General features: G+C 30.6%; 2 protein-coding genes and 2 pseudogenes across 4 annotated transcripts; 2 read left to right on the forward strand and 2 right to left on the reverse strand.

Annotated features, from left to right (window-relative positions):
- The first annotated feature begins 1,128 nt into the window (after window positions 1–1,128).
- On the forward strand, window positions 1,129–7,934 carry LOC145741232 (vacuolar protein sorting-associated protein 35-like; annotated as a pseudogene). Its single transcript, XR_014280929.1, has 12 exons — window positions 1,129–1,152; window positions 1,960–2,069; window positions 2,495–2,590; window positions 2,954–3,129; window positions 3,457–3,549; window positions 4,271–4,382; window positions 4,494–4,646; window positions 5,105–5,227; window positions 5,689–5,867; window positions 6,172–6,407; window positions 6,792–6,935; window positions 7,368–7,934. The product of XR_014280929.1 is annotated as a vacuolar protein sorting-associated protein 35-like (transcript).
- Window positions 7,935–10,537: 2,603 nt separating this feature from the next.
- On the reverse strand, window positions 10,538–16,831 carry LOC145741492 (fibrinogen-like protein 1; annotated as a pseudogene). Its single transcript, XR_014280937.1, has 6 exons — window positions 13,561–16,831; window positions 13,330–13,430; window positions 13,152–13,248; window positions 12,878–12,973; window positions 12,751–12,818; window positions 10,538–11,825 (listed from the first exon to the last, which is right to left on the reverse strand). The product of XR_014280937.1 is annotated as a fibrinogen-like protein 1 (transcript).
- Window positions 16,832–17,049: 218 nt separating this feature from the next.
- On the reverse strand, window positions 17,050–20,644 carry LOC145741493 (microfibril-associated glycoprotein 4-like). The gene is made up of 6 exons (XM_082559087.1): window positions 20,363–20,644; window positions 19,219–19,343; window positions 19,009–19,105; window positions 18,825–18,921; window positions 18,698–18,765; window positions 17,050–17,760 (listed from the first exon to the last, which is right to left on the reverse strand). The coding sequence occupies exons 1-6, from the start codon at window positions 20,631–20,633 to the stop codon at window positions 17,513–17,515; spliced, it is 906 nt and encodes a 301-aa protein (XP_082415213.1). The 5' UTR covers window positions 20,634–20,644; the 3' UTR covers window positions 17,050–17,512.
- A 3,862-nt stretch (window positions 20,645–24,506) lies between these two features.
- On the forward strand, window positions 24,507–26,924 carry LOC145743790 (F-box only protein 4-like). The gene is made up of 2 exons (XM_082561831.1): window positions 24,507–24,723; window positions 25,182–26,924. The coding sequence occupies exons 1-2, from the start codon at window positions 24,513–24,515 to the stop codon at window positions 26,486–26,488; spliced, it is 1,518 nt and encodes a 505-aa protein (XP_082417957.1). The 5' UTR covers window positions 24,507–24,512; the 3' UTR covers window positions 26,489–26,924.
- Window positions 26,925–27,248: the final 324 nt, after the last annotated feature.

Genomic DNA, 27,248 nt, shown 5'->3' on the forward strand with positions numbered 1-27,248 from the left:
TTTAATATAACTTTGCTTTTTTATGAATTTTACCAAAATAACAAACAACACACTCAATTTTTTTTGGGGGGGGCACTCCCCTATTCTATATCGTATTGTTCGTTGTACACTCTTCTCTTGTACTTTGTCGTTAAAGATGCAAGGACACCTGTATATATACACAGAAAGAACAAATCTTTTGAAAAATATTATTTAGGAAGTATTGCGTCATTCTAAAGTAAAATAAGGTGATATTGTTCTAGGTAACTAAAAGAACTATTGTTGTCAGTTCAGCTAAAAATGAAGTAATGTTTTTTATGCAGTCAGCCAAAAAATAAGTTTCCATCGTTCTTTGTATTCAAACAAGCAAATAATGGATGTGGTTTTAAGTAACGCTTAAAATAGGAATATTTATTGAACTTTGTCAAAAGCCCGTTGCACGAAGGTCTTGTGTTAAAGTCAGTAATCTTATTACCGGTTCTGCATGGTTTAAGTTGTGTGTTTAAAATGCTTTGCCTTTTGCTCTCTGACGTATTTTGTTTAGGGTCTTAAGGTAAATTTTTATTTAAAAATGATGTAATAGTTGACAAGTGCCAAATATCATGGATTTATTTTTTCTTTATGATGTCATTGTTAAAAAATAAATTAAAACACTCAAAGAAATTTTTATAAACACAAAATTTTAATAATTATTAACTAATTAAAGCCAAAAAATAAAATCTAAAATACTTAAATTAAAACATTTAATGGGTTTATTAATGTATTAATTAAAATTAAAACGCGTAAAGGAAAGTTTTTCAAAAAAGCTACAATAATTGCCTTTTTGGTTCGATTTCCACTGCTGCCATGCTGTAGCGTTCTTGAGTAAGTCGATATAAAGGATATGAACTCCTGCTAAGCGAGCACTTAGTCAGGACCTTGAGCGATTATAATGTATTTTCCAAAACTGCCAAAGGCAACTTAAAACAGGGTCGGAGTAACGGTTGTACTCTATGTTTAGGTCGTGAAGTCGTACTTCCCACACCGAGGATAAAGATATATAAAAAAAATATTTATCCTTTAGAATTTCGAAATAGGGGAAATTTATTCTCATAAGTCAAATAAGGAAAAAGTAATTTCCGAACAACGTAACTTTTAATACGTCACTTTAAAAACAACATAAAAAAGTTTTCTGTAAGTAAAACGTAATCTAATTCTGGACAATTTTTAAACCTAAACTATCAGACTATCATAACACTAACTGACTAATATAACTGTATAACATATATTTAATTACATTGCAATTAGCGATAAGGGTGTTGTTAAATATAAATGCAGGATAAATAGTTTTTTTACGAATATGTCAGCAAATTTTTTAATGTATTTTTTAAGGGTATTATGGAAACATGGTGTATTTTATTTTTAATGATAGATAAGTTACAAAAAAAGAATTTTTAAGTTTAACTTGTTTATTCTTTATATGTAAATAATAAAGGGCAAGATAAAAACAACTTTATCTACATTTTTTTGTGCTTAAAAAGTGTACAGTAGCATCAATTCTAAATTAAAGTAGTACAAACCCTGCTGGTTTTATTACTTTTATTATTAAAATTAAATATACCGGCAGCATGTGGTAGTCTGGTAGTGGTAACAACACTTTCTACACTAAATGAGGTCCTAAGTTCAATCCCCAGTGATCTTATGCTGTAGCGCTCTTAAGTAAGGCGCTATAAATGGTATAAACTCGTGCTGAGCCAGCACTTAATCAGCAAAATAATTACCGGGCAATTATAATCTATAATGTCTCAAACTGCCACAGGCAACTCGACACTGGGTCGGAGTAACTGATGTTACTCTATGTTAAAGTCGTGCATTCGACTTTCCCACGTCGAGGATAAAGATATATACAAAAAAACAACCTATTAATATTCTGACCTTTAAGCTGAGCTTCAATTAGTGAATGAATAATTTATAATCTTAATATTGTAATTTTTTTAATAGGTTTTTCCTGATGAGTTTCACATCCAAACTCTTCGTGGATTCCTCTGCGCGTGTGCTGATGTCCATCCTAATGTTAACATTAAAAACACCATAATTGCTCTTATCGAGAGGTAGACTTTTTATAGGGTAGAAACTTTTTTGTGTGGGTTTTATTAAACGCAAAAAAGTTGACAAAATTGTAAAATAATTTGTGTTGTAAAATATTTTTTAACAATAACTTGTACAATTATGATACTTGAATTTAATAAAGTTTAGTGGACAATGTGTATGTTTATGTCCAATTATAAGCCAACTGCAATTTGTAAAAGTAGGTAAATTATCGCTGGCAAATATTAGTTGAAAGTTGAGACTAGATTTCAACAAATTAAATGCTGACCGTAGGGCAAGCTATTATTTAGTGGATAAAATGTTAAATTTATTAAACCGTAAATTATATTAAATTGCAACATTTAAGAGTAAAGCCGTAGTTCCCATACTAATATGTTCAAAATTTAACACTTTAAAAACAAACAACAATTATTTTGTTGAATCTCAGATTAGCATTATTCGTGACAAGAAACGAAGGAAATGCAATCCCATCGGAAGTTATGTTGTTCGACATTTTCTCTGAACAATTGACAAAATAACGGAGGTAAGTATTACCAAATAATGTGTTTTATACAAAAAAAAGGTTTTACTTTTTTTTATGTCATTTTAAAGTAGGTTTTTACATTTTTTAAGGTAACTTGCGGCTCGAACCCGAAATTTTTCAATTCTTAGTCTGCCGCTATGACTAGTAAATCAAATTGCCAGTTCACCAATATTTTTTTTATTTTCATTGTCAAATACATTTTATTTAATAAATGGCCCTTCTAAATAAAAAAAACTGATGTTTGTGGTGCGCTTATAATTAAACTTTTACAAATAAACTTTTACAAATATTCTTTTAAACACACCACAACAGTTTAAATGTACCCCAGCTTGTAGGATGGACAATTAACTATTTAAACTGAAGTAATTGTTGTTTAAATATCCAGCAAAGACAAGAGATGCTGCTTGAAGATGTAGTGTCCATGCATATACAGCGTTGGTGAACCTTGCTTTTAAATGTTACACGGACAGAGTAGATTATATTGACAAAGTGTTTGAGTCTACGATGGAATTGTTCGGGAAAAAAAAATTGAGACGTAAGTCGTTTTTGTTTTCTTTTCTCGGGTCACGTATGTTGTACGGGTCTAGGCAAAACAATGTGTCGTTTACCATAGGAGAGAATTCTCTCAAAGCGTAATCTGTAGGTGATAATTCTCTCACATCAAAATCCAGGCGAGAGAATTTAGGAGAGTCATAGTATAATTATGTTTTGTCTAGAACCGGACAAAATACGTGATCTCTATTTTCTTATAACTTTAATTAAACTCCATTTTTACGTTTTTTTTTGTGTTCTTTAATTAAAGTTTTTTTATAAACCTTCAGAATGTTTTTTTTATTATTTACAATTTTTTTCTGCAGAATTTCAAGTGTAAAAGATGCTGCATTGTGCAAAGAGTTGTCCAAACTTTTAATGGTTCCGATCGACAAATACAACAACATTTTAACGGTGTTGCAAATCAAGTAAATTAATTTACAAATTATTTACTAAAGTTTATTCAAAATTTTTTTCTTCTATATATATATTTTTATTTTGTATTTAAATTTATCCTCGATGTGGGAAAGTCGAAAGCGCGACTTAAACATAGAGTAACAACTGTTACTCCGACCCAGTCTCGAGTTGCCTGTGGCAGTTTGGGATATTATAGATTATAATTTCTCGATAATTATACTGCTGATTAAGTGCTTGCTCAGCAGAAGTTTATACCGTTTATAGCGCCTTACTCAAGGGTGCTAAAGCATGAGATCAGTGGGGATTAAATCTGCAACCTTATGTGTGGTGTAGCAAGTGTTCTTCCCACTACACCATGCTGCCGGTTCATATGTATATGTACAAACCACATCATTTATAAATTAAATTTTAAGACATTAATTTTAAAGTTTTGATGGACAGGCTTAATTTTAGAATTTTATCTTTTTTATCTGTTAGTTTTTTGTCAATGCTTAATTAACCCTTAGGCCTTATTTATATATAATGGAGCTTAGTAAACTTTATACATATGTGTATGTATGTTCAATTAAAAGCCTTTAAAGTAAACAAAACTGAAGTTTGTGGTGTGTGGGTAAATTATTGCAGACAAATATTAATTAAGAGTTGTGACCATATTATGACAATTAAAATGCCGACTATAAAGCAGGCTATCCACTAGTAAATGTAAAATAAAATATATGTTTTTAATTCTAGGTATTTTGCTCCACTCTATGAACATTTAGACTACTTTTCTCGAAAGCAAATAGCGATTAGAATTATTAACAACGATTTGGAAAATGAAACGAATATACCCGATGCTGGACAAGTAGGAATTTATAAATATTCTTTAAAAGATTTATTTGTTGATCAGCAGGTCGATAATTTGTTGATCTTTACTATTATGTTGAAGTTTAATATATATTTTGTTGCTCAACAGGTTGATAATTTGTTGATGTTGATCTCCCCGTTGATCCAGGACCAAGCATATCAAACTTCAGACGAAGATGCGGGGGATTTTGCGAAAGAACAGGGACTAGTATCAAGATTTGTTCATCTTCTTTATTCAGACGAACCTGACCAACATTATTTGGTAAAAATTTCATTCAATTTTTGTTAAGAAAATTTTGTTTTAACGCTGTTGGATTAGGTTCCCAGTTACTATTATTTAAGTTGGTGCACAAAGGGCGATCTGTACATGAATTGCATTGACTTTTTATACAATCTTGTGTCAAATGGGTTATTTAAGAGTACTAGTTAATTGATGTAGTGATCAGAACACTTGCACTACATGAGGTCGTGGGTTTGATCCCTACTGCTCTCATGCTGTAGCGCCTTTGAGTAAGGTGCTATAAACGGTATAAACTTCTGGTGAGCCAGCACTTAATCAGCAACATAATTGTTGGGCAATTGTAATCAATAATATCCCAAACTACCTCTGGCAACTTGTGACTGGGTCGGGGTAACTGACGTTACTCTATGTTTAGGTCATAAAGTCAACCTTTCCACATCGAGGATAAATAAATGTAAAAAATTTAAAAATTTTTGCAGATATTGAACAAAGCATTCAGTCACTTTGAGAAAGGTGGGGACAAAAGAATGTCGTTTACAATCACTTCTGCTGTGTTTTCTGCTTATAGATTGTCTGCCAGATACAAAGAAATAAGTGAAGAGGTAAATGAAACAAAATGTTTTGCTGTTTATTTGTTAGATATTTGATTACTTTTCATTAAAGGTTTGTTGTTTTGTTAAAATGAACTTGAATACTAATTTTTATTAAAAGATTATCAGTTTTTTTTTTTAAACTAAATTATCAGTTTTTTTTGTATATATCTTTATCCTCGATGTGAGAAAGTCGAATGCGCGACTTAAACATAAAGTAACATCAGTTACTCCGACCCAGTCTCGAGTTACCTGTGGCAGTTTGGGATATTATAATTGCCCGATAATTATGCTGCTGATTAAGTGCTGGCTCAGCAGGAGTTCATACCGTTTATAGCGCCTTACTCAAGGGCGCTACAGCATTAGATCAGTGGGGATTGAACGCACAATCTCTTGTGTGGTGTAGCAAGTGTTCTTACCACTACATCATGCTGCCGGTCAATCAATAATAAAATATTTTTTCAATTTTTTAGGATGCAAAATGGAGTAAAAATGCTGCAAGATTTATGAGTTATGTCGAACAATGAACAACAATCTTTGTTCAGTTGGTTTCCCTGATTTGTCTTTAAGGTTGTTCATACAAGGTGCTCTCATGGTATCTGAACTAAAATTTGACAACCATGAAGCTATTGCTTATGAGTACCTTTCACAAGTAAGCAATTTAAAACTGTTAACTGTTTAACAAATAAAGAATAAACCAATTTTAGTGGAAAACAGTTTACTAAAATTATAAATATCATTATTTTTGCTTTTATTACCCATATTTTAGTTTAAATAATTTATATATAATGAAGCTTAGTAGACGATATACAGATTAAATAAAACTTTCGTTTGTGGGGCAAGGATAAATTATCACGAGCAAATATTAGTTTAGAGTTGTGACCATACATACATATATATCTTCCTCCAAGGTCTGTTATAAATAGATTTTCCTTTTAACTCTTCATTTTTTCAAGGCTTTTTCGATATGTGAAGAGGAAGTTTCAGATAGTCGGGCTCAACTTGCAGCAGTGACCCTTCTTGTCAGTGCAGTTGAGCGTTGTGACTGTTTCAGCGAGGAAAACCATGCCCCTTTGCGTGCCCAGTGTGCTCATGCCACGGCACATCTGCTTAAAAACCTGATCAGTCACGAGCCGTGGCACATGTGTCACATTTGTTCTGGTCAGGACGAACACAAGAGAGCGATGGAGAGGTAATTTAATTTGTTTATCCTTTATTAGAGTAAAATGGGTCTGGTAGTGTGGTTAAGCAGTCATGGCAGCAGACTACGAGCCGAAAGGTTTCGGGTTCGAGCCTCACCATTGCAACACTATTCGCCCTTGAGCCCGGAGTTTACATATAGCTTAAACACATCATAACACCTTATCCTTCCCCAATAAAAAATACAAAAACCTAACACCTTAAAATTAGAGTAAAATGTTTGACTACAGTTTTTTTCTAGAAAAAATGTAAATAATTCTAATTTTAATTTAGATTACTTAACCGAAATTCATAAATAAAGTTAAAAAAAGTTACCATTTAAGCTAGCTTTTGTTTAAATTCAACATACATAATAATTGCCCAATATTTTATTTAGATGAAGGATTCCCACAGAGTTATGGAATGTTTGAAGAAAGCTATTAAGACTGCAAACCAATGCATGGAGTCAGCTGTTCAGTTGCAGTTGTTTGTTGAAATACTCAACAAGTATATTTACTTATTCGAACAAGGTTGCAAATCGGTAAGTTGGTTTAAACATTCTTTTTTTGCATTTATTTATCCTCTATGTGAAAAGGTCGACTTTACAGGTTAAGCATAAAGTAACATTAGTTACTTCGACCCAGTCTCGAGTTGCCTTTTGCAGTTTGGAATATTTTCGATTATAATTGCTTGTTAATTAATCTGATAATATTAGTTTTTGGTTTAGCAAAAGTTTGTTATGCCTTACTTGAGGCAGTTGGGATTGAACCTAGGACCTCATGTTCAAATAATTTTTTTTTAATTTATGTTGGATAAAAAAATGGTATACTGTATGTAGTAAGTTATAAAGTAATACGAAAAAATATAATAGCCAAAAATAGTTAACTATTACGTTAATTATTAATAGCCAAAAATAGTTGATTATTCTAACTTTTATCGAACAATTTTTCAATTTTTTACTGTTATGATTAAGGTAACGGTTGATTTACTTAATCAACTGATCTCCAAAATCGAAGAAGATCTTCCAAATATTAAGGATAGTGAGGATTATGACATCATAGAAACCCATTTTAACAACACAGTCAACCATATCAGAGTGGTCAAGGAAGCTCAAAATGTTACTGATCGCTACAGTTTTACATACACTGGTGTTACAGTTTAAATTTGCATTTTAATTAGATTTATGAACCCTCTATAAAAAACATTTTTATTTTTATCCTAAACATATAAATTAAAATTAAATTTCACCTTTGTTTGAGCAAAATATTATTTTATTACCAAACTTAGATGTTACAAAGCTAATTTTACAGTTTTAGGTTTTAGCTTTAATTCTTTTGTCCAACCTAGAGTTGAGCCATTACAATATTACTAAAATTATATTAAAATTTATTTTTTTTTAAATTTGATGGATTTTTAATTTGCAAAATATATAAGGTATAAGTAAGACTTTAAAAAAAATTGATAACAATATTTACTGTAATATACCATAGTTGTAATTATAAATGATTTTTTGTGAAGTGTAAAAATGCCATTTTTAAATTTATTCGTTTTTCACTATGTCCTTATATATCAGCTGATTTAAAGTGCTATATGCTTGTGTTTTAATTAGTTATACAAATATTAATACTTCATGTAAATTACATTTTTGTGCAATAATATATTGATGCTAATTGATTAAACATATATTCTCTTAATAAATTGATTAAGTGATAACCTAAAGTTATAGTTTTTATATAGGTATGTATATCGTTTCTCTGAGGTAAGATTTAAATGGCACTTTTAACACGATTTGTATAGCTAAAAATTTGTGTTTTTTTAGATTAAAAAAATAAGTTAAACTTGGATAACTATAGTAGCACATTGGTATATCATTTGTATTGCAATTACATCTGGTTTATTCCTAATATGTGCTTATATTTATATAAAGGTTAGGTAAAAAGGGGGCACACATGCTAAGTTTATTTGTCGTTTGTTAATAATATTCCTCCATTCGTTTAGGATATTGATTTATTGAAAGGGGGTCACCAGTGTTAATACAATGTTTGCGTTATTAAAGTTCATCCCATGCCATTGCCTTTAAAAGAAAGTTGAATCGTTGACCAGCATGTTAAGTTGTCTCTGCTTGGTTATAATGGCTCTTTTAAGCAAAGGTGTCGGTTGTCAAACGTGTAATTTGGGTTACGATTTAGTGATGTTAGAATGTAGGGACTAAGGTCAAGAAAAATCTAATCATAAAAAGTATCGACTCCTAAGGGTACTCTTATCCAAATATAATGGCAGTAATGTATAAAGTTTAAGTCTCTAATGTCTAAAATAGGGTTTAAGACCCGTTAGAAATGGTCAAAAATAGCAAACCGAATCTACATAGAACATCTATTTATTAATCAAACACGTTCATTACATAATTATCCCGAAAGTTACATTACACATATACAAAAACGTTATTACACGTACACACTACAAAATCTGGTTTCTAGGTTACATACATAGCGATAAACATAATCACGAGTACATTACACACAACAACGTCTTTCGTATATCGACTACATCCTTTCTTATGGTATTTAACTGATAACTAATTCTAAATATAAAACTTGGCAAAGTAAAAATTAGGTGTGTGTTTTAGGAACTAAAAAAATATACTAACTGTCAGAAAATAAAATCGCCCAGGAAAAACACAAAAAAACAAACAACTGTCAATTCACATTTTGTATATCCAAGGGGTTACACTATTAACCCATATTCTTTGAATTTATAAAATAATACAGTCCAACTGAACAGGAAATTAAACACAGTTACCACTAGCTCTACATAACAAATAGCGACAATTTTTACAAGAGCACGCGAAAAATACACAATTAGACCATGTTCAGTATAATAACGATTAAATTTAAAGAGTTTAACAGCCTTATGGGCGTTAGACTTGTCCTTGAATAAAGTGGTTAATTTGTTTGTACCCTTTATAACCTGTATATATTTAAATATACATAATTACAGTCTCTATAAGTTTTTTTATATTCGTAAGTCTTTTGTACGGTGTTTAAACCGCACGGGATGGCAGCGAGTTTGCACTGTTTCGGTTCGCCGAACGAAAGTTATTATTACGCCTGTGAAAAGTTTTTTTTACGTATTTCTTTTGTTTGTTGAGTCAATATCAGTTGATTCTGGTTAATAATGTTTTGTTTCTGGTACCCTAGTGGCCAACGCTGTATTTCATTGTCCAAGGCCACCAACAGGTCATATACGGTTTTCTCGTCGTTCGGTGTGAACCGGCATTAAGTCTGGTTTGAGGCTAGGAAAGCCTTGGCATTAGAATTGATGGAGAAGTGCTTTCCTACAAAAAATAGAATACGAATTTATGTAAGATATTATTCAAAGTTTATTCAAATCTTTTTTATCCCAGTTTGGTTAATTTAAAAGTTAAAACTGTATTTCCCATATAACCTTTGTAGCGGTCTTAGTCGACCCAATCCGAAAGTTTTTGATAGAATTTTCAGACAGTTAATTGTTTGTATTTGTAGTTGATTGTTTATACCGGCAGCGTGATGTAGCGGTAAGAACACTTGACACCCCCTATGAGGTCGTTAGTTCAATCCCCACTGGTCTCAAGCTGTAGCGCACTTGAGTAAGGTGCTATAAACGGTATGAACTCCTGCTGACCGATCACTTAATCAGCAGCATAATTATCGGGCAATTATAATCTATAATATCCCAAACTACCACAGGCAACTCGAGACTGGGTCGGGAGTAACTGATGTTACTCTATGTTTAGATCGCGCATTCGGCCTTCCCACATCGAGTATAAAGATATTTGCAAACAAAATTGTTAACTTGGTATTGTCTGACTGACAGTTAAGATTTCTTAAAATAACCACACAGGAAATTCACTGTATAATTATATTATACGGCAATTTCTTACTAAAATAAAGTTCCAAAATTCATTAACGATAAAAACAAAACGTTAAAATCCCGATCTCCAAAATTAAAACTACTTTTTAGTAAGACATTAGATAACTTCTTTTGTAAGACACAAAAGTAGCTTACTATTAAGAATATAACATAATAAAATAACATGTTAAAAGAAAATTTCAGATTTTAAAAACAAGTCTAAGATTAAAAGACATTTAAACAACATATCACAATAGGAGTTGATATTAATTTTTAACAAAATCATGAAAGATTACAAAAATAATTTCCACGTAAAATTAAGCTGTTAAATTCAATGTTGATAAAAGGTTAGCTCATGCACAATAAGTTACATCATTCCAGCTAAAGGAAAGTTTGGAATAACGAAAAAATTTAACAAAAAACACATATGATACAAGCACAAAAAAATACAATCTACTAAATACTTTTTATAAGTGAAAAATATATACATATTTTTTATTTTTAACATTTTTTTACATTTTTTTGTAGTAGCATTACAAAAGCAATCAACACATACAAATACGAGCGGCACAATATAATACAATGTTAAGTAGTAATGGACAAGAATGTAATATGTTCCTTACATGCCCTTAGATAATTTTGAGCGAATTACCTGATCCCTAACATGTTTTGCCCCCCTTGCTGACTCCTTACGCCTCTGGTGTGTGCGATTTTAAGTTTCAAGAGTGGATTAAGGTTTTAAATTTTAGTATGATTTTTTATTAATTTTGGTTAGGGATAGTCTACAAAGGACTCTTATGTAGTATAGGGTTAGAAAAATAGTCAAAATCTGGAAAAAAACGAAAACAAGTCTAAGATTAAAAAACATTAAAAAAAGTATATCGTAATAGAAGTTAATATCAAGTTTTAACAAAATCATAAAAGATTACAAAAATAATTCTCACGTAATTTTAAACTGTTAAATTTCTTTGTTTTTTAATGTTAATAAAAGGTTAGCTTGTGCATAATAAGCTACAACTTTATGAAAAAAAATATTTGGATTTTACACACAATTTACAAATATTTTTACAACTAGAAAATGCCATTTTATTTACAAATATGTTATTAATAATTAGTTTTAGATAAAAATATATGAAAAGGGGGCTTAACAATTTTTCTTGTAATTAGTAAAATTTAATTATATTATATGAAAAGCTTTAAATTTTTTAATTATTTTTTAAAGTTTTCAGTTTTTTATAAGTGAAATAATTAATTTACAAATAAGCGTTTTAAATTATTTCTCTTAATTAACGAATGTTTTACAACGGCCTAATCATCATTTTAGCTTTTTTAAACGAATAATAATTATTTTTCCAACGCAACCAAGTTATGCCACGACTACTTATAACCCCCCCAACAAGATATTCTCCGTTTAAGTTTGTGCGATGACAATCATTATACCACCAAGCACCATGAAATCTGTTAGCGCAGTTACCACTATGCCTATCATGATCTTGATCAAATGTTGAAAACGGCATCCCATTATGCAAACTCATTGAATCTCCTGCATAAATATAAAATTAAACAATTTACTAAAATATAAAAAGTTTTAATAACTCAAATAATTTTGAGAACTTTTCGACATAAAAAAAAACTAAATTTAATTTTATTTTTTTTACGAATTTACTAAATGCTCAATAATAAATAAAAAAAACATTTTAATTTATAAAATATTAAATAATTAATTTTTATTTAAATTAGTAGATTCTTAAAAAATAAAGATTTATTCTTATTGTTACGTAACCTAAGCCATTGTTTGTTTACTAATGAAAATTTTAATACAAAATAATATTTTAATAATAAAGATTGTGCAAAGAATAATAAACCATTGTGACGTCATAATTTATTATAATGTTGTACTCAGATTTTTTTAGATAACACTTATCCAACGCGCCAAAAACAAATTATAAACTCAGTATTATAATTTAAACAATTAAACCCATATAAATACTGCTGGTGCATTTGAATCGTGGTAAATTGTACAAATTAAAGCATATAAAATGCATTATATCTAATTATCTATATTTTACCATAGTTTAGAAATGCGATTGATTTTATAAACTGTCACAAAACCTCGCATAGATCGATCACGTGTCTAGAGATAAAGTTATATTGAAAGGGAAGCTATTATAATTTTTACTAACAACTTATATGCCGATCTTTTAAAAAAAGACCAATTTAGATTAAAAATCAGAGTATTTTTTAAGCTATTAATTATAAAAAAATAATTGTTTTTAAATATAAATTTTACGATAAAAAACGAGTCTTTAACATGCGCTTATTGTAATCATATTTAAAGCGGTATTTGTGAGCTAATGATTTTAAATAATTGTTTTTTGTTTGTTATTCAGTCTAATTAACCACATAAGGCATATATGTATAACCTTTCAACTAAAACACTGCCAGTCACATAATTATATTTTACACACCTGCAGTACCGCTATATTCTTCCACAGTCAATCGATAGAAACTTTCAGGATTTCCAACTTTGAAGTTGCTAAAATACAGAAGTTTATTTATATAATCAAACTTTATTATTTAAATTATATTTTTTACCTGTATCTTGCAAAGATTTTTTCGTCGTTCCAGGAGTTTAAATCAATTCGTAATTCAAAACTTGTAATTTTGTCAACTGGTAAAGGTTGTTCAAACCTGTATATAAAAGCTTTATTATATATAATTTTGCTTTAATTTTTTTAACATCGCAGTCGACTAAATTAAAAAAAAATGTTAAATTCTTTTAACAATAAATCGTCTTTCAACTAAATTTGCAGTTAGTTTGCAACACTAATAAAGAATAATAGTCTCACATCAGTTTACAACGATTTACCAAGCCAATATTCGCCCGATATGTTTCCAAAACCATTCACGTAGTTATTCCAATCCAAGTAAAAGTCTTGAGACCCATCGAAACGTCTTTGAAATACCTTTAAATCAATATATTAAATAACTTTATCAATAATAAAATTTAAATTAAATGCTAATTAAAAATGTTTAGTAATAATTACTGTCCATCCACCACCGTCTGTAGTTTGGTCACAATAAACTGAAGTTGTTTTCCCGCTTTCTGCATTGCTTGGTAAACCTTTGCAGTCTATTATTAGCAATCCTTAAAACAAAAATTTTGGTAAACATGCGGATGATATAAAAAAATGTGGGTTTTTCTTTACTTTTTCGAGCAAATAATGTAAAATTGTGTTTATGAGCAAATAATTTAAAAATGTCTTGTTTTGACTTACCTTTTACTTCTTTGGTTTTATTTATTTGATTTTCGAGCTCAGAGATTCTCTTTTTTATCCCAAGCAACAAATCTCGGTATTTATCGCAGTTTCCCGGCTCCCCCTTTGCTCCAGGAAGACCCCTGGCTCCGTTAGTACCATTAGTTCCATCAGCACCGGGAGCTCCATTAGCACCGGGAGCTCCAACAGCACCGGAAGCTCCAACAGCACCGGGAGCACCATCGGCACCAGCAGAACCGTCAGCACCGGGCGCTCCAACAGCACCGGGAGCACCATCGGCACCAGGAGCCCCATTAACACCGGGAGCCCCACTAACACCTGAAGCACCATTAACACCTGGAACACCATTATCACCTACAGCACCGGGAGCACCATCAGCACCGGGAGCACCATTAGCACCAGGAGGTCCAATCGGTCCCCTTACTCCATCCCCCGATTTTTCTCGTTCCATCGTATTGTCATTTTTGCCACAAGTTAAAACAACTTGACTAAAGTTTTCAACTTGTGCAAACAAAAACGCTAAACACCAAAGTTTAACAAAAAACATATTTTTGTTTTGGTAATTACTTCAAAACAAAAGAAAATTTAGTCGATAAAAATAAACAGAACTGTTAACAATATTTTAAATATATTAACAACCGTTAAACATTAATACCCAATATGATTATGTTGTTTAGAAGATGGCAAAACTCAGGGTGCATAGTTATGCTAATATACTGGTTAACATTATTTTTTATTTCAAGAAAGCAATAGTAATCACATGGATTTTTGCAGAAAAAATTAAAAGTGCCATTAAAGTAAATTTTAAAAATTAAAAGCTTAGTACTAAGCATTACAAATTCACATTTAGAAACTGGAATAGACATTAATTTTTTTTTAAAAGAACTCTCTACTTAGAATAGTCGCTTATCTATATTTAAAGTATTTAATTATTCTGTTATTATCACAAAACTAAATCAAAAGCCAAGGAAACCTAAAAAAGCAAACGAATTGAATAATTTTGGTATGTAATTTTATATGCTTAACTTTTTGCTGTTCGTAACCCGTCTTATAGTTTTACATATTGATCAGTTTTCGGCCAGTTACTTACATACTATATGTTATGTGTGGGTCTTCGATATCCGGGAAGAATACGACTAACTGTCAAATCATCTCCTATATGTAAGTGTGGGCAATATCATGTTATCCGGGTTAAATGCGACTAACTGTCGAATTATCTCCTATATGTAAGTGTGGGCAATATCATGTTATCCGGGTTAAATGCGACTAGTTGTCGAATTCCCTGCTATATCCTATGTGTGGGCTTTACTTTATATGCGACTAAATAACTAGTGGCACATTGGTATTTTATTTGTATTGCAATTACATCTGGTTTATTCCTAATATGTGCCTACATTTTAATTGTATTAGTGATTACCTTTTTACCCCCCAATTTTTTTATATTTTACTCAAACACTTCCTATTTTAAAAACAGCATTGTTTATTGACTTATACCCCTTAGAAAAGATCATAGATGTTTTCTGTTTAAAAAAGAAATTGGATCACGTTAACTGGCCGTAACTCAACAAAAAAAAGTTACGTCCTCAAAACCAGTGAATTTAGGAGTTACGTAATATTTACGAGATAGCTCTCTCGCAATGTAGCCTATGCAAATAAATAATAAACATTAGCTATAAATTACTACATTTTAAGGTAATATAATTTAAATAAACTGTAATATAGTTTAATTAAACAGTTATAAGTTCGATTTTGTCCCAAATTAGGCAGTACGCTTGTTGATAAACAATAGTCGTCAGACACGACCTATTGTTTTAAGTTTGCGACTTTACTGAACACCGACGGTTGTTTAGCAGAAATCATCTTAGTCTTCAAATATATATACCCTTACCCCAACCCTATCTAAGTTTGTTGTTAGGGAGAACCACACAAAACGAAAAAGGCGTTGCGTAGGAGAGTTACGTACAAGCTACGAGTAAATTTGGGAGGTACGTGGTGTTTATCAGTTTTGTCTGGGTACCGACAGTTGACTGTGCACGCACGAGATTTTTTTCATTAAAAAAATGCACGCTTGGAATTAGCGTTTTGCACGCCTGGTTTCTTAAACAAAAATGTGCACGCGCAGTACTGACGCCTATAACACGCTAACATAAATCACGCGTGCACGCCTAGACCGGAAATTTTGGTACGCGTGCACGCGCGGTCACGCATTTTTTTACGCTTGCACGCACGAGATCTCGTCGAAAACTGCCCTACTTTCCAGACTGCCAGTTATTGTGAACCAAAAAACTTAACCAATAAAATTTTAATTTATTCGCTGATTTTTATTGGAATTTGAATAAAAACCACCAATTAAATTGGCAAGTTTACAAAAATTTACTTAAATTCAAAAATTCGTACTACCAGACTACTTAGTGTGACGTCATAACCATGACGAAACGTCATAGCTTTGTCACATTCCGTGACGTCACATTATTACTTTTAAAAACCAAGCAAACCTAAATTACAGAGAAATGGAATATATACTTTACGTAAGTTTTGACAACTGAACCTAATATTAAACCTTTTGTTTTACTAAAACACAATTTAACCTTATTCTAATAAGCAACTAATTATTCCCAAAAAGTTTTTTATTGTTTAAAACTTCCATTTCTGATTTTTACCTGTATTCACTTATTTATACACACTCATTAAGATTTAGTTTTAACGTTTTATGTAACAGAGGCGTAAAATTTAATGATTTTAACCCCCATAAAATTTATTTTAAACTTATTAGGACTTCATAACAAAATTACATCTTATTAGATTAATTCCTAATATCTGGGTAATTTTTCTAACTTTGTTGAATTTTCCTTAGTCCAATACTTTATATTAATACAGTCAGTGGCGTTTTTACGAAAAGTGTTACGTTATTTTTTAAATATATTTTTAATATACACATAACCTTAATGAAAAAGCCTGGCTTAACTTTTAAGCTGTTTGTAACCCGTCTTATAGTTTCATGTATTGCTCGGTTTTTGGCCAGTTACTTACATACTATATGTTATGTGTGGGTCTTTGATATCCGGGAAAAATACGACAAACTGTCGAACTATATCCCATATGTAAGTGTGGGCAATATAATGTTATCCGGGTTAAATGCGACTAGTTGTCGAATTCTCTGCTATATCCTACGCGTGGGCTATACTTTATATGCGACTATCGCGCAATATATTAAATAACTACTGGCATATTGGTATATCATTTGTATTGCAATTACATCTGGTTTATTCCTAATATGTGCTTATATTTCAGTTTAACAATGATTAACTTTTTATTGCCTGATTATATTTTATTCAAACTCTTTTTATTTTAAAAATAATTTTATTTATTTTTTATTTTTTAAACATGCTTAAGTAACTAACACCCTACAGAAAACATTATAAATGATTTCTATTTAATAAAAAATTTGACTAATAATATTTTAAATAAATTTGTTAAATTTTATTGGGATTCGATGAAAAAGCAGCAACACAAATTGCCAAGTTAAAATCAGTTAAAATGGTTGTACCAGACTACTTAGTGTGACGTCATTACCTTGACGTTACTGTACATGCGACGTCAGTACCTCGGCATAGCTGTGTGTCGTCATCACCAAGTCACTACCCCGTGACGTCATTAACATAATTATCAACAAAAATTTGTGTTTTTTTTTCGAAGTATGCTTGTGTAACATATTTTTATTACGTCATATAGGATATGTCTTTGTGACGTCAGTTAGCAGATATAAAGTTTAAAACAAATTTACAAATAACTAAGTATTGTGACGTCATATTTAAACTAAGTATTGTGACGTCATATTTTTTATTTACAAACCTATGCTTAACAACTTTACATTTTTTTAAGTTTTTAATAAGTGAAAATAATTAATTTACAAATAAGCGTTTTTAATTATTTCCCTTAATTAACGAATATTTTACAACGGTCTAATCATCATTTTGGATTTTTTAAACGAATACCAATTATTTTTCCAATTATACCAAGTTATGCCACGAGTACTTTCAACTCCCCCAACAAGATATTCTCCGTTTAAGTTTGAGTCAGCACAATGTTTATACCACCAAGCACCATGACGTAGGTTAGCGCAGTTACCACCACTCCTCCTATCATGATCTTGATCAAATGTTGAAAACGGCATCCCATTATGCCAACTCATCGAATCTCCTGCATAAATATAAAAGTTAAACAATTTACTAAAATATGAAAAGTTTTAATCACTTAAATAATTTTAAGAACTTTTCGGCATAAAATAAATAAATTTAATTTTTTTTATAAATTTACTAAATGCCTTATAATAAATAATAAAAAAATTTAATTTATATAATATTAAATAATTAATTTTTATTTTAAAATTTACGTTTTTATTTTAAATTAGTAGATTCTTAAAAAATAAAGATTTATTCTTATTGTTACGTAACCTAAGCCATTGTTTGTTTACTAATGAAAATTTTAATACAAAATAATATTTTAATAATAAAAGTTGTGCAAACAATAATAAACTATTGTGACGTCATCGTTGATATATTTTTGTACTCGGATTTTTAGATAACACTTATCCAACGCGCCAAAAACAAATTATAAACTCAGTATTATAATTTAAACAATTAAACCCATATAAATACTGCTGGTGCATTTGAATCGTGGTAAATTGTACAAATTAAAGCATATAAAATGCACTATATCTAATTATCTATATTTTACCATAGTTTAGAAATGCGATTAATTTTATAAACTGCCACAAAACCTCGCATAGATCGATCACGTGTCTAGAGATAAAGTTATATTGAAAGGGAAGCTATTATAATTTTAACTAACACCTTTTATGCTGATCTTTTAAAAAAAGACCGATTTGGATTAAAAATCAGAGTATTTTTTAGCTATCAATTATAAAAAATAAATATTTTTAAATATAAATTTTTACGATAAAAAACGCGTCTTTAACATGCGCTTATTGTGATTATATTTAAAGCGGTATTTGTGCGCTAATGATTTCAAATAATTGTTTTTTGTTTGTTAGTCAGTCTAATTAACCACATAAGACATATTTATGTATAACTTTTCAACTAAAACACTGCCAGTAACATAATTATATTTTACAAACCTGCAGTACCGCTATATCCTTCCACAGTCAATCGATAGAAACTTTCAGGATTTCCAACTTTGAAGTTGCTAAAATACAAAAGTTGTTTATATAATAAAACTTTTTTATTTAATTTATATTTTTTTACCTGTATCTTGCAAAGATTTTTTCGTCGTTCCAGGAGTTTAAATCAACTCGTAATTCAAATCTTCGTGATTTTGTCAACTGGTAAAGGTTATTTAAACCTGTATATAAATGTCTTATGATATTAAATGCATCAGGCAACTTTAACACAAATAATAAAGTTAAAGAATTAGATTTCAAGGACTTACCAAGCCAATATTCGCCCGATACACTTCCAAATCCATTCACGTAGTTATCCCAATCCAAGTAAAAGTCTTGAGACCCATCGAAACGCCTTTGAATGACCTTTAAGGTGTAAAAATTAATTACTTTTCGTAAATTACTAAATCTTTTGTTGAAGGGTTTTATAAATAGGATAATTACCAAAAACCCTAGCACAAAAGTTCAAAAGTATTTACCATCCAACCTTTACCGTATGTAGACTGGTCACAATAAACTGGAGTTATTTTACCATCTATATTAATGTCGTAAACACCACTTCCTGTATCGTTGGCCAAAGCCGTGCAATCAAATTGCCGCAATTCTAAGTAAGCAATAACAATGCTATTATTTATCTTATTTTTTGTATATATCTTTATTCTCAATGTGGAAAGGTCGAATGCCTGTCTTAAACATAAAGTAATATCAGTTACTACAACCCAATCTTGAGTTGCCTGTGGCAGTTTGGGAAATTATAGATTATAATTTCCCAATTTTTATGCTGCTGATTAAGTGCCCACTCAGCAAGAGTTTGTAACATTTATAGCGCCTTACTCAAAGACGCTACAGCATGAGATCAGTGGGGATTAAACCTATAACCTAACATGGTTTAGCAAGTGTTCTTACCACTACACCAAGCTGCCGGTTTTTTTATATTATTTTTTTATTTTCTTTTAAATAAAACGTTGTAAATGGCAACTTCTCTTTTATAGTTACGATCCGTTATTACACCTAACGTTTAGGTGGCGATATAATGAAGGTTCTAATTGTATATTACCCTAACCTTTAACTGATTAAGGTTTCATCTCCCTAATTCAGTAAAAGTCTGTATAGTTACCCTGTTTAAAGGTTTACAGTAAAAAACAAATTAGCTAACTATGGTATTTTCCACGGTTAGTTATCGATTAATGGCTTTAAAACGGATTGGAAAAAGCGCCACGTCCAATGGGGTATTTAAATAAACGCCTTAGACGTTATTTAAGTAACTGAAAAATGTATTATTCGCTGAAAGTCTTCTAAGTGATGTTTAAGCAGTTCATGTATTATACATTTTATACCTCTACAAAAACATTAAGTTTGTATATAAAGTATTATTGCTTAAAATCATTTAGGGTTGGGGTAGTACATTTAATTAATTAAGAAATTTTGTTGGGCGCCACACAAAACATTCGAAGGTTCAACAAGTTTTAGGGCAGCAAATCAAGATAAAATATTAAAACTACAATTACTGTATAGTTAAAATACATAACAAACTAACGGCTCGAGAAGCCGCATTTAAAAAACATTTATTTTATAGTATTGTATGTGGTTTTCAAAGAAAACTACAAAAAAAGTTATTTTTACCCTTTAGCTGGATTTCGTGCTCTGCGATTTTATTTTGCATTTCCAGCAGCAAACTCTGACATTCATCACAGTTTCCTGGCTCGCCTTTTGCTCCGGAAAAACCCCTGGCACCTTCAGCTCCTGGAGGACCAATCGGACCTTTCTTTCCTGGAGTTCCAACTTCTCTTCGTTCAATGCTGGGTTTATCAACCCGACAAGTCATTTCAACTGTTTTGGCGTTATGTACATGGCCAAACAAAAACACAAAAATCATCAATTTAACAAAAAACATTTTCTTTGCTTTTTTCTGTAAAACAAAAAAAAATTAAAGTTGTTAATTAACGATTAACTCATTAACAGTTTGGTGCCACCCTCTGTTGACATGTCTTATAAAAAAACGGCAAAACATTGTTTTTGTGTCGAGTAACTGTGTTTTATTAACATAAAAATGACTCAAAAAGGACAAAATAAGATTTTTCGCCTGCCAGCAAATGAACTTACTACACTGACATCATATGGCATTTGAGTTGCGAGCGTTTTCACCTATTGGGGATTTTTTAACTTAAAACCCCGACATTTTAAAAACTACGTAACCAATTTTAAAAATCATGGTATTCTTATGCAAGTTAAAAAAACAATAAAATAAACCACGCGACCACATTGTTTTTTCTTAAATAAAACTTTAAAATACTTCTGTAAACTGTCTATATGGCAATAACTTTGTCATAAAAGTTTTTAAAACTCGACAATCAACATACAAAAACTTAATATTTGATTCAATTTTTATAACTTAAAGTAAGAGGCTCACTCTAAAATAACTTAAATGTATTTATATACTTAACATTTTCTTATAACCGATCATTCTACGCGGACAAAAAATGCACTTTAAAAGCGCATAACAATTTTAAGTTAAAAATTAAGCTTATTTTCTCTGTCTGGCCGACATTTTTAAATAAAAATACGGAGTATGATAAGCTAAAAAAGGCACCAAATATTATATTTAATTCTTTACATATCGTCTGTTATTCAAGTTTTAAAAAAAATACGCAAAAGACTCTAGTAGATTATGGCGTAAAAATTGTAGAAACGCTGTTTTAAAATACGGTTTGGCAGTTTTTTCTCTTGCACTTTAAAGTTTTTAATAATTTTAATAAATTTATATTTTAATAAAAGTTTATTTTAGTATAACTTGTACTTATTGTTCGCTAAAACAAACCTGAGCATAATGTAAGACAACCAAACCAATAAAATCTCAAGCTAGTGGGCGCATAGGCTGAGCGATTCTGTTAGGCTAAGCAATATTTTTATAAGAAGTCCGGTAGTGTGGCGAACCGGTCATGGCGTCGGACTACAAACCGAAAGGTTTCGGGTTCGAACCGCACCATTGCCACACTATTCGCCCTTGAGTCCGGCGTTCACGGATAGCTCAAACACGTCACAATATCATACAACTACCCAATAAAAAATATAAAACCTAAAAAAAAATATATATATATATATTTAAAAAAAAGGCAAACCAAAGCATTAAATAAACAAAAATTATGTTATAATAATAGTTTTCGTTATGTAGGTACATCTACAAGTTTAATAAATCGTTGGCAGCAGTAACTTAAACGATCTGACTGCGAGTCTTGATGGCTGTTTGTAAGAAAAAGTAAAATGGTCTAGTTTCGCTTTTAGATATATGCATACAGTTAAAAACCTAACGCTTTTTGGTTCACTGATGACAAATTTACTGTTAGAGTAAAACACGTAAAAATTTGTAAACCACAACAATTTTGCCTTAAACTTTTAAATTAAATTTGGAACGCAGTGTAATAGGATTGTGATTCATAGTCTGCTGGAGTGACGACAAAACCCTTTTTTAAATAAAAAAGTTTTTAACTAAGGTCCCAGATTAACTACACAACCAAAATTAATAAATATAATCTTACAACAACATATACGTTCATATAAAAGTTAAATGACCCTGAGCCTCAACGTTTAAAAAATAAAACCACAAAATGCTTTTGTAAATTAACCGCATTACTACGATTGCTTTGTCATATGCACAAGACGCTATTTTAACTATTTTTATAATATTTGAACTCGTGTTTTTTCTTAAACATAACTTTGCTTTTTTATAAATTTTACTAAAATAACAAACAACACACTCAATTTTTTTTGGGGGGGCATTCCCCTATTCTATATCGTATTGTTCGTTGTACACTCTTCTCTTGTACTTTGTCGTTAAAGATGCAAGGACACCTGTATTTATACACAGAAAGAACAAAGCTTTTGAAAAATATTATTTAGGAAGTATTGCGTCATTCTAAAATAAAATAAGGTGATATTGTTTTGGGTAACTAAAAGAACTATTGTTGTCAGTTCAGCTAAAAATGAGGTAATGTTTTTTATGCAGTCAGCCAAAAAATAAGTTTCCATCGTTCTTTGTATTCAAACAAGCAAATAATGGATGTGGTTTTAAGTAACGCTTAAAATAGAAATATTTATTAAACTTTGTCAAAACCCCGTTGCACGAAGGTCTTGTGTTAAAGCCAGTAATCTTATTACCGGTTCTGCATGGTTTAAGTTTTGTGTTTAAAGTGCTTTGCCTTTTGCTCTCTGACGTATTTTGTTTAGGGTCTTAAGATAAATTTTTATTTAAAAATGATGTAATAGTTGACAAGTGCTAAATATCATGAATGTATTTTTTCTTTATGATGTCATTGTTAAAAAATAAAATAAAACACGGAAAGGAAAAAAAACACAAAATTTTAATATTATTAACTAGTTAAAGTCAAATAATAAAATCTAAAATACTTAAATTATTTAAAACGTTTAATAGGTTTATTTTTTTAATGTTTAAATTAAAATTATAACTAGTGAAGGAAAGTTTTGCAAAAAAGCCAAAAGAATTGGGTTCAATATAGTATCATAAACTAAATAAACGATTTTTGCTATTTAAAAAAAAAATCATATACTTAAAATAAATGGATAAAAATGAAAAACGCGTTTTAAAAAATACTGGCAGTGTAGTGCAATAGTTAGAACACTTCCTACACTACATAAAGTTCTGGGTTTAATTTCCACTGTTGTCATGCTATAGCGTTCTTGAGTAAGTCGATATAAAGGATATGCATTCCTGCTAAGCCAGCACTTAGTCAGGACCTTGAGCGATTATAATGTATTTTCCAAAACTGCCAAAGGCAACTTAAAACAGGGTCGGAGTAACGGTTGTTACTCTATGTTTAGGTCGTGAAGTCGACTTCCCACACCGAGGATAAAGATATATAAAAAAAATATTTATCCTTTAGAATTTCGAAATAGGGGAAATTTATTCTCATAAGTCAAATAAGGAAAAAGTAATTTCCGAACAACGTAACTTTTAATACGTCACTTTAAAAACAACATAAAAAAGTTTTCTGTAAGTGAAACGTAATCTAATTCTGGACAATTTTTAAACCTAAACTATCAGACTATCATAACACTAACTGACTAATATAACTGTATAACATATATTTAATTACATTGCAATTAGCGATAAGGGTGTTGTTAAATATAAATGCAGGATAAATAGTTTTTTTACGAATATGTCAGCAAATTTTTTAATGTATTTTTTAAGGGTATTATGGAAACATGGTGTATTTTATTTTTAATGATAGATAAGTTACAAAAAAAGAATTTTTAAGTTTAACTTGTTTATTCTTCATATGTAAATAATAAAGGGCAAGATAAAAACAACTTTATCTACATTTTTTTGTGCTTAAAAAGTGTACAGTAGCATCAATTCTAAATTAAAGTTGTACAAACCCTGATGGTTTTATTCATTTTATTATTAAAATTAAATATACCGGCAGCATGTGGTAGTCTGGTAGTGGTAACAACACTTTCTACACTAAATGAGGTCCTAAGTTCGATCCCCAGTGATCTTATGCTGTAGCGCCCTCGAGTGAGGCGCTATAATCGGTATGAGCTTCTGCTGAGCCAGCACTTAATCAGCAGTATAATTATCGGGCAGTTATAATCTATATAATATCCCAAACTGCCAAAGGCAACTTGAGACTGGGTCGGAGTAACTTATGTTACTCTATGTTTAGGTCCTGCCTTCGACTTTCCCACATCGAGGATAAAGATATATACAATATTCATTTATTTAAATGCATATATCTTGTTTAGAAAATTTATAAAAATGAATAATCTAAAAGAAAACTTCTCTGATTTGAACCCCCCAATTTGCCAAGGTTCAATGGGTTTACTTCAAAACAATTTTAAACAAAATTCAACCAATCAGAAAGAGGGAACCGTGGTTGCTGCTTTTCGACTATTTCGTGATCAATGTTTGTTGAAATTTAAAGATGGAACTACTAAGACTTCGAATACGGAAATAAATTCATGCAAAGGTAAAAAAGCAAAGTTAAAACTTTTTTTTTCTTCTCGATTTGGAAAGGTTGACTTTACGACCTAAAGATAGAGTAACATCAGTTACGCAGCCCTTACTTGAGTTGCCAGCTTAGGATTTTATGATTAATTAATTGGCCAATAATTAAACTACTGATTAAGTGTTGGTTCAGCAGGTGTTCATACCATTCATTGCGTCTTTCTTAAGGGTTTAAAAGTTACAATATTGCCAAATTTTACACTTAAGTTCAAATTTTACTTCTAAGTTTAATAAGTTAAATAGGGCGATTTATATAGTCTATTTGTTTAATATTATTTTGTGCTATTACAATAAATTAGGTTAGTGTTGGCACTTGGTAGGCCAATTTTTTTTTCTTTAACTCAATGAGTTTTTGTGCCACTTACTACAAGCAACTAATGATATGAGTAAAATATATTAATCTAGTAATTTTACATTTAGTCAAAGAACGCTTTACACAAGATGACCTTACAACAGAAAACTATAAAAAGATCAGCTTAGATGATATTCCATTTTATTGCAAGATCGTAATACTATCAAAGTTAGACACCGTTGATATTTGTAATTTATCGATGACAAGTCGTCATTGGTCAGAAGTTTGTAGTGACCAATTTTTATGGAGAGAGTTATTATTACGTGACATGTTAACCTGGAATAACATTGGTCATAAAAGTCACCCACTTCTGTCTCAAATAGAGTTTTACGAACTAGTTAAAAATTTGCCTGAATATTCTGACCGCGAAAACTTTGAAGAATTATCGTTCGATTTGTACAGAAGATTACACTTTCGAAAAGACGTGAACTTTAAAGCTCTTTATTTCCACTGTGCATATCAAAGACAGCAAGCGAGATTATTTATTGGGGAAATAAAAGACATAAACAATCCAACAAATCACACAAGTAGTGAACAAATAAGCTCACAAGCTCATTTAAACCCAAACCAATCGTTCCCTAGGTTCCTTAAAAGCTTGTGGATGAGATTACGCTCAGGAAATGGTGAAGTAATTATGCTAGGCCCTGGCATGGAGTCAACAAACACAAGTAAAATATTTAAAAGACTGTTATGGGCACGCCCTGACCTGTTAATGACAGTTCGTTTATTACCTAGCAGCCAAGACGGAGTAGGCTCAGGTGTTGAGCTAGAATTTAAAGGTGAAAAACGATTTAATCTGATTGCTCTTTATTCTGGCAATCATCGAGATAGAATAAAAAGGACTGGGTTAAAAAGACTTCAAGAGAGCAACATTTTAGAGGAAGTTGATATCCCCAATTCCTCGAAAAAACATTGTATTTTGCACCAAACTGCTTTTAAATTAAGGGAACCTGTTTTAAATTTTTTAAAACAACGAGATGATAGCTACCGATTAATTTACGTCGTCGATGCTACTGCAGGACAAATTAAATCGAATTTAGCAGAAAACAAATACGAATTACAGGCAATGCTTAACGGAATACGAGAAAAAAATGACGACCAATTATTGCAGCAAGAAAATAACGATAACACAACAACATTGTCTGCTATAATGCAGAAAACTGGAATAACACATCCTCATATAAATTACAGATGTCCGGTGTTAATTCTATGTTGTGTACAATATGCTGAGACCCAACGTATCCCATGTGTTGAGATCGTTTCTTTACTGGATTTACCGAGTATCACAGATAGACCATGGCATGTGCAAGATATAACTGTAGACAAATTGACTGGGCTTGAAAATGGGTTAATGTGGCTATTTAAACAAAATTAATTTTTCTCTAATACTAAAATTTTTATTGAGTAAGCAGGTTTTATATTTTGGAATGTTTTAACATAATTTTAGTTTTATTTATCCCTAATGTAGAAAGGTCAACTTTACGACATAACATAGAGTAACACCAGTACCCCCCCAGTTTCAAGTTTCCTTCGGCAGTTTGGAATATTATTATTTTTTTGTATTTATCTTTATCCTTGATGTGGGAAAGTCGAATGTGTGACTTAAACATAGGGTAACAACAGTTACTCCGACCCAGTTTCAAGTTTCCTTCGGCAGTTTGGGATATTATAGATTATAATTTCCCGATAATTATGCTGCTAATTAAGTGCTGGCTTAGCAGGAGTTTATACCATTTATAGCACCTTACTCAAGGGCGCTACAGCATGAGGGGATCGAACCCAGGGCCTTATGTAGCAAAACCAAGTGTTTAAACCCCTTCATTTACTCTATATTTTTTATAGGCTTTATTGTTATGTTTATTAAACAAACAATTTAGTTAGACTTAATTTGATTAAAAAATGCAGTTTATAAAAGTTAGTTTTACAACAAAGTGTTACTAAAAAATTTTCAGTGTTAATATATAAAATATTGTACTTGATATGCATTTTTAAATTTATTTAGAAATTTTAGTTATAATATATATATATATATACCATAAATTTTATTAATTTTTTATATTTTTAACCTATTGTTACTGTTCTTTTATTTTCTAATTTTTACATAACTAACACTATTCATAATTTGTATTTATATA

This window comes from Corella eumyota, chromosome 2 (assembly GCF_963082875.1).
Source record: "Corella eumyota chromosome 2, kaCorEumy4.1, whole genome shotgun sequence".
Classification (NCBI taxonomy): domain Eukaryota; kingdom Metazoa; phylum Chordata; class Ascidiacea; order Phlebobranchia; family Corellidae; genus Corella; species Corella eumyota.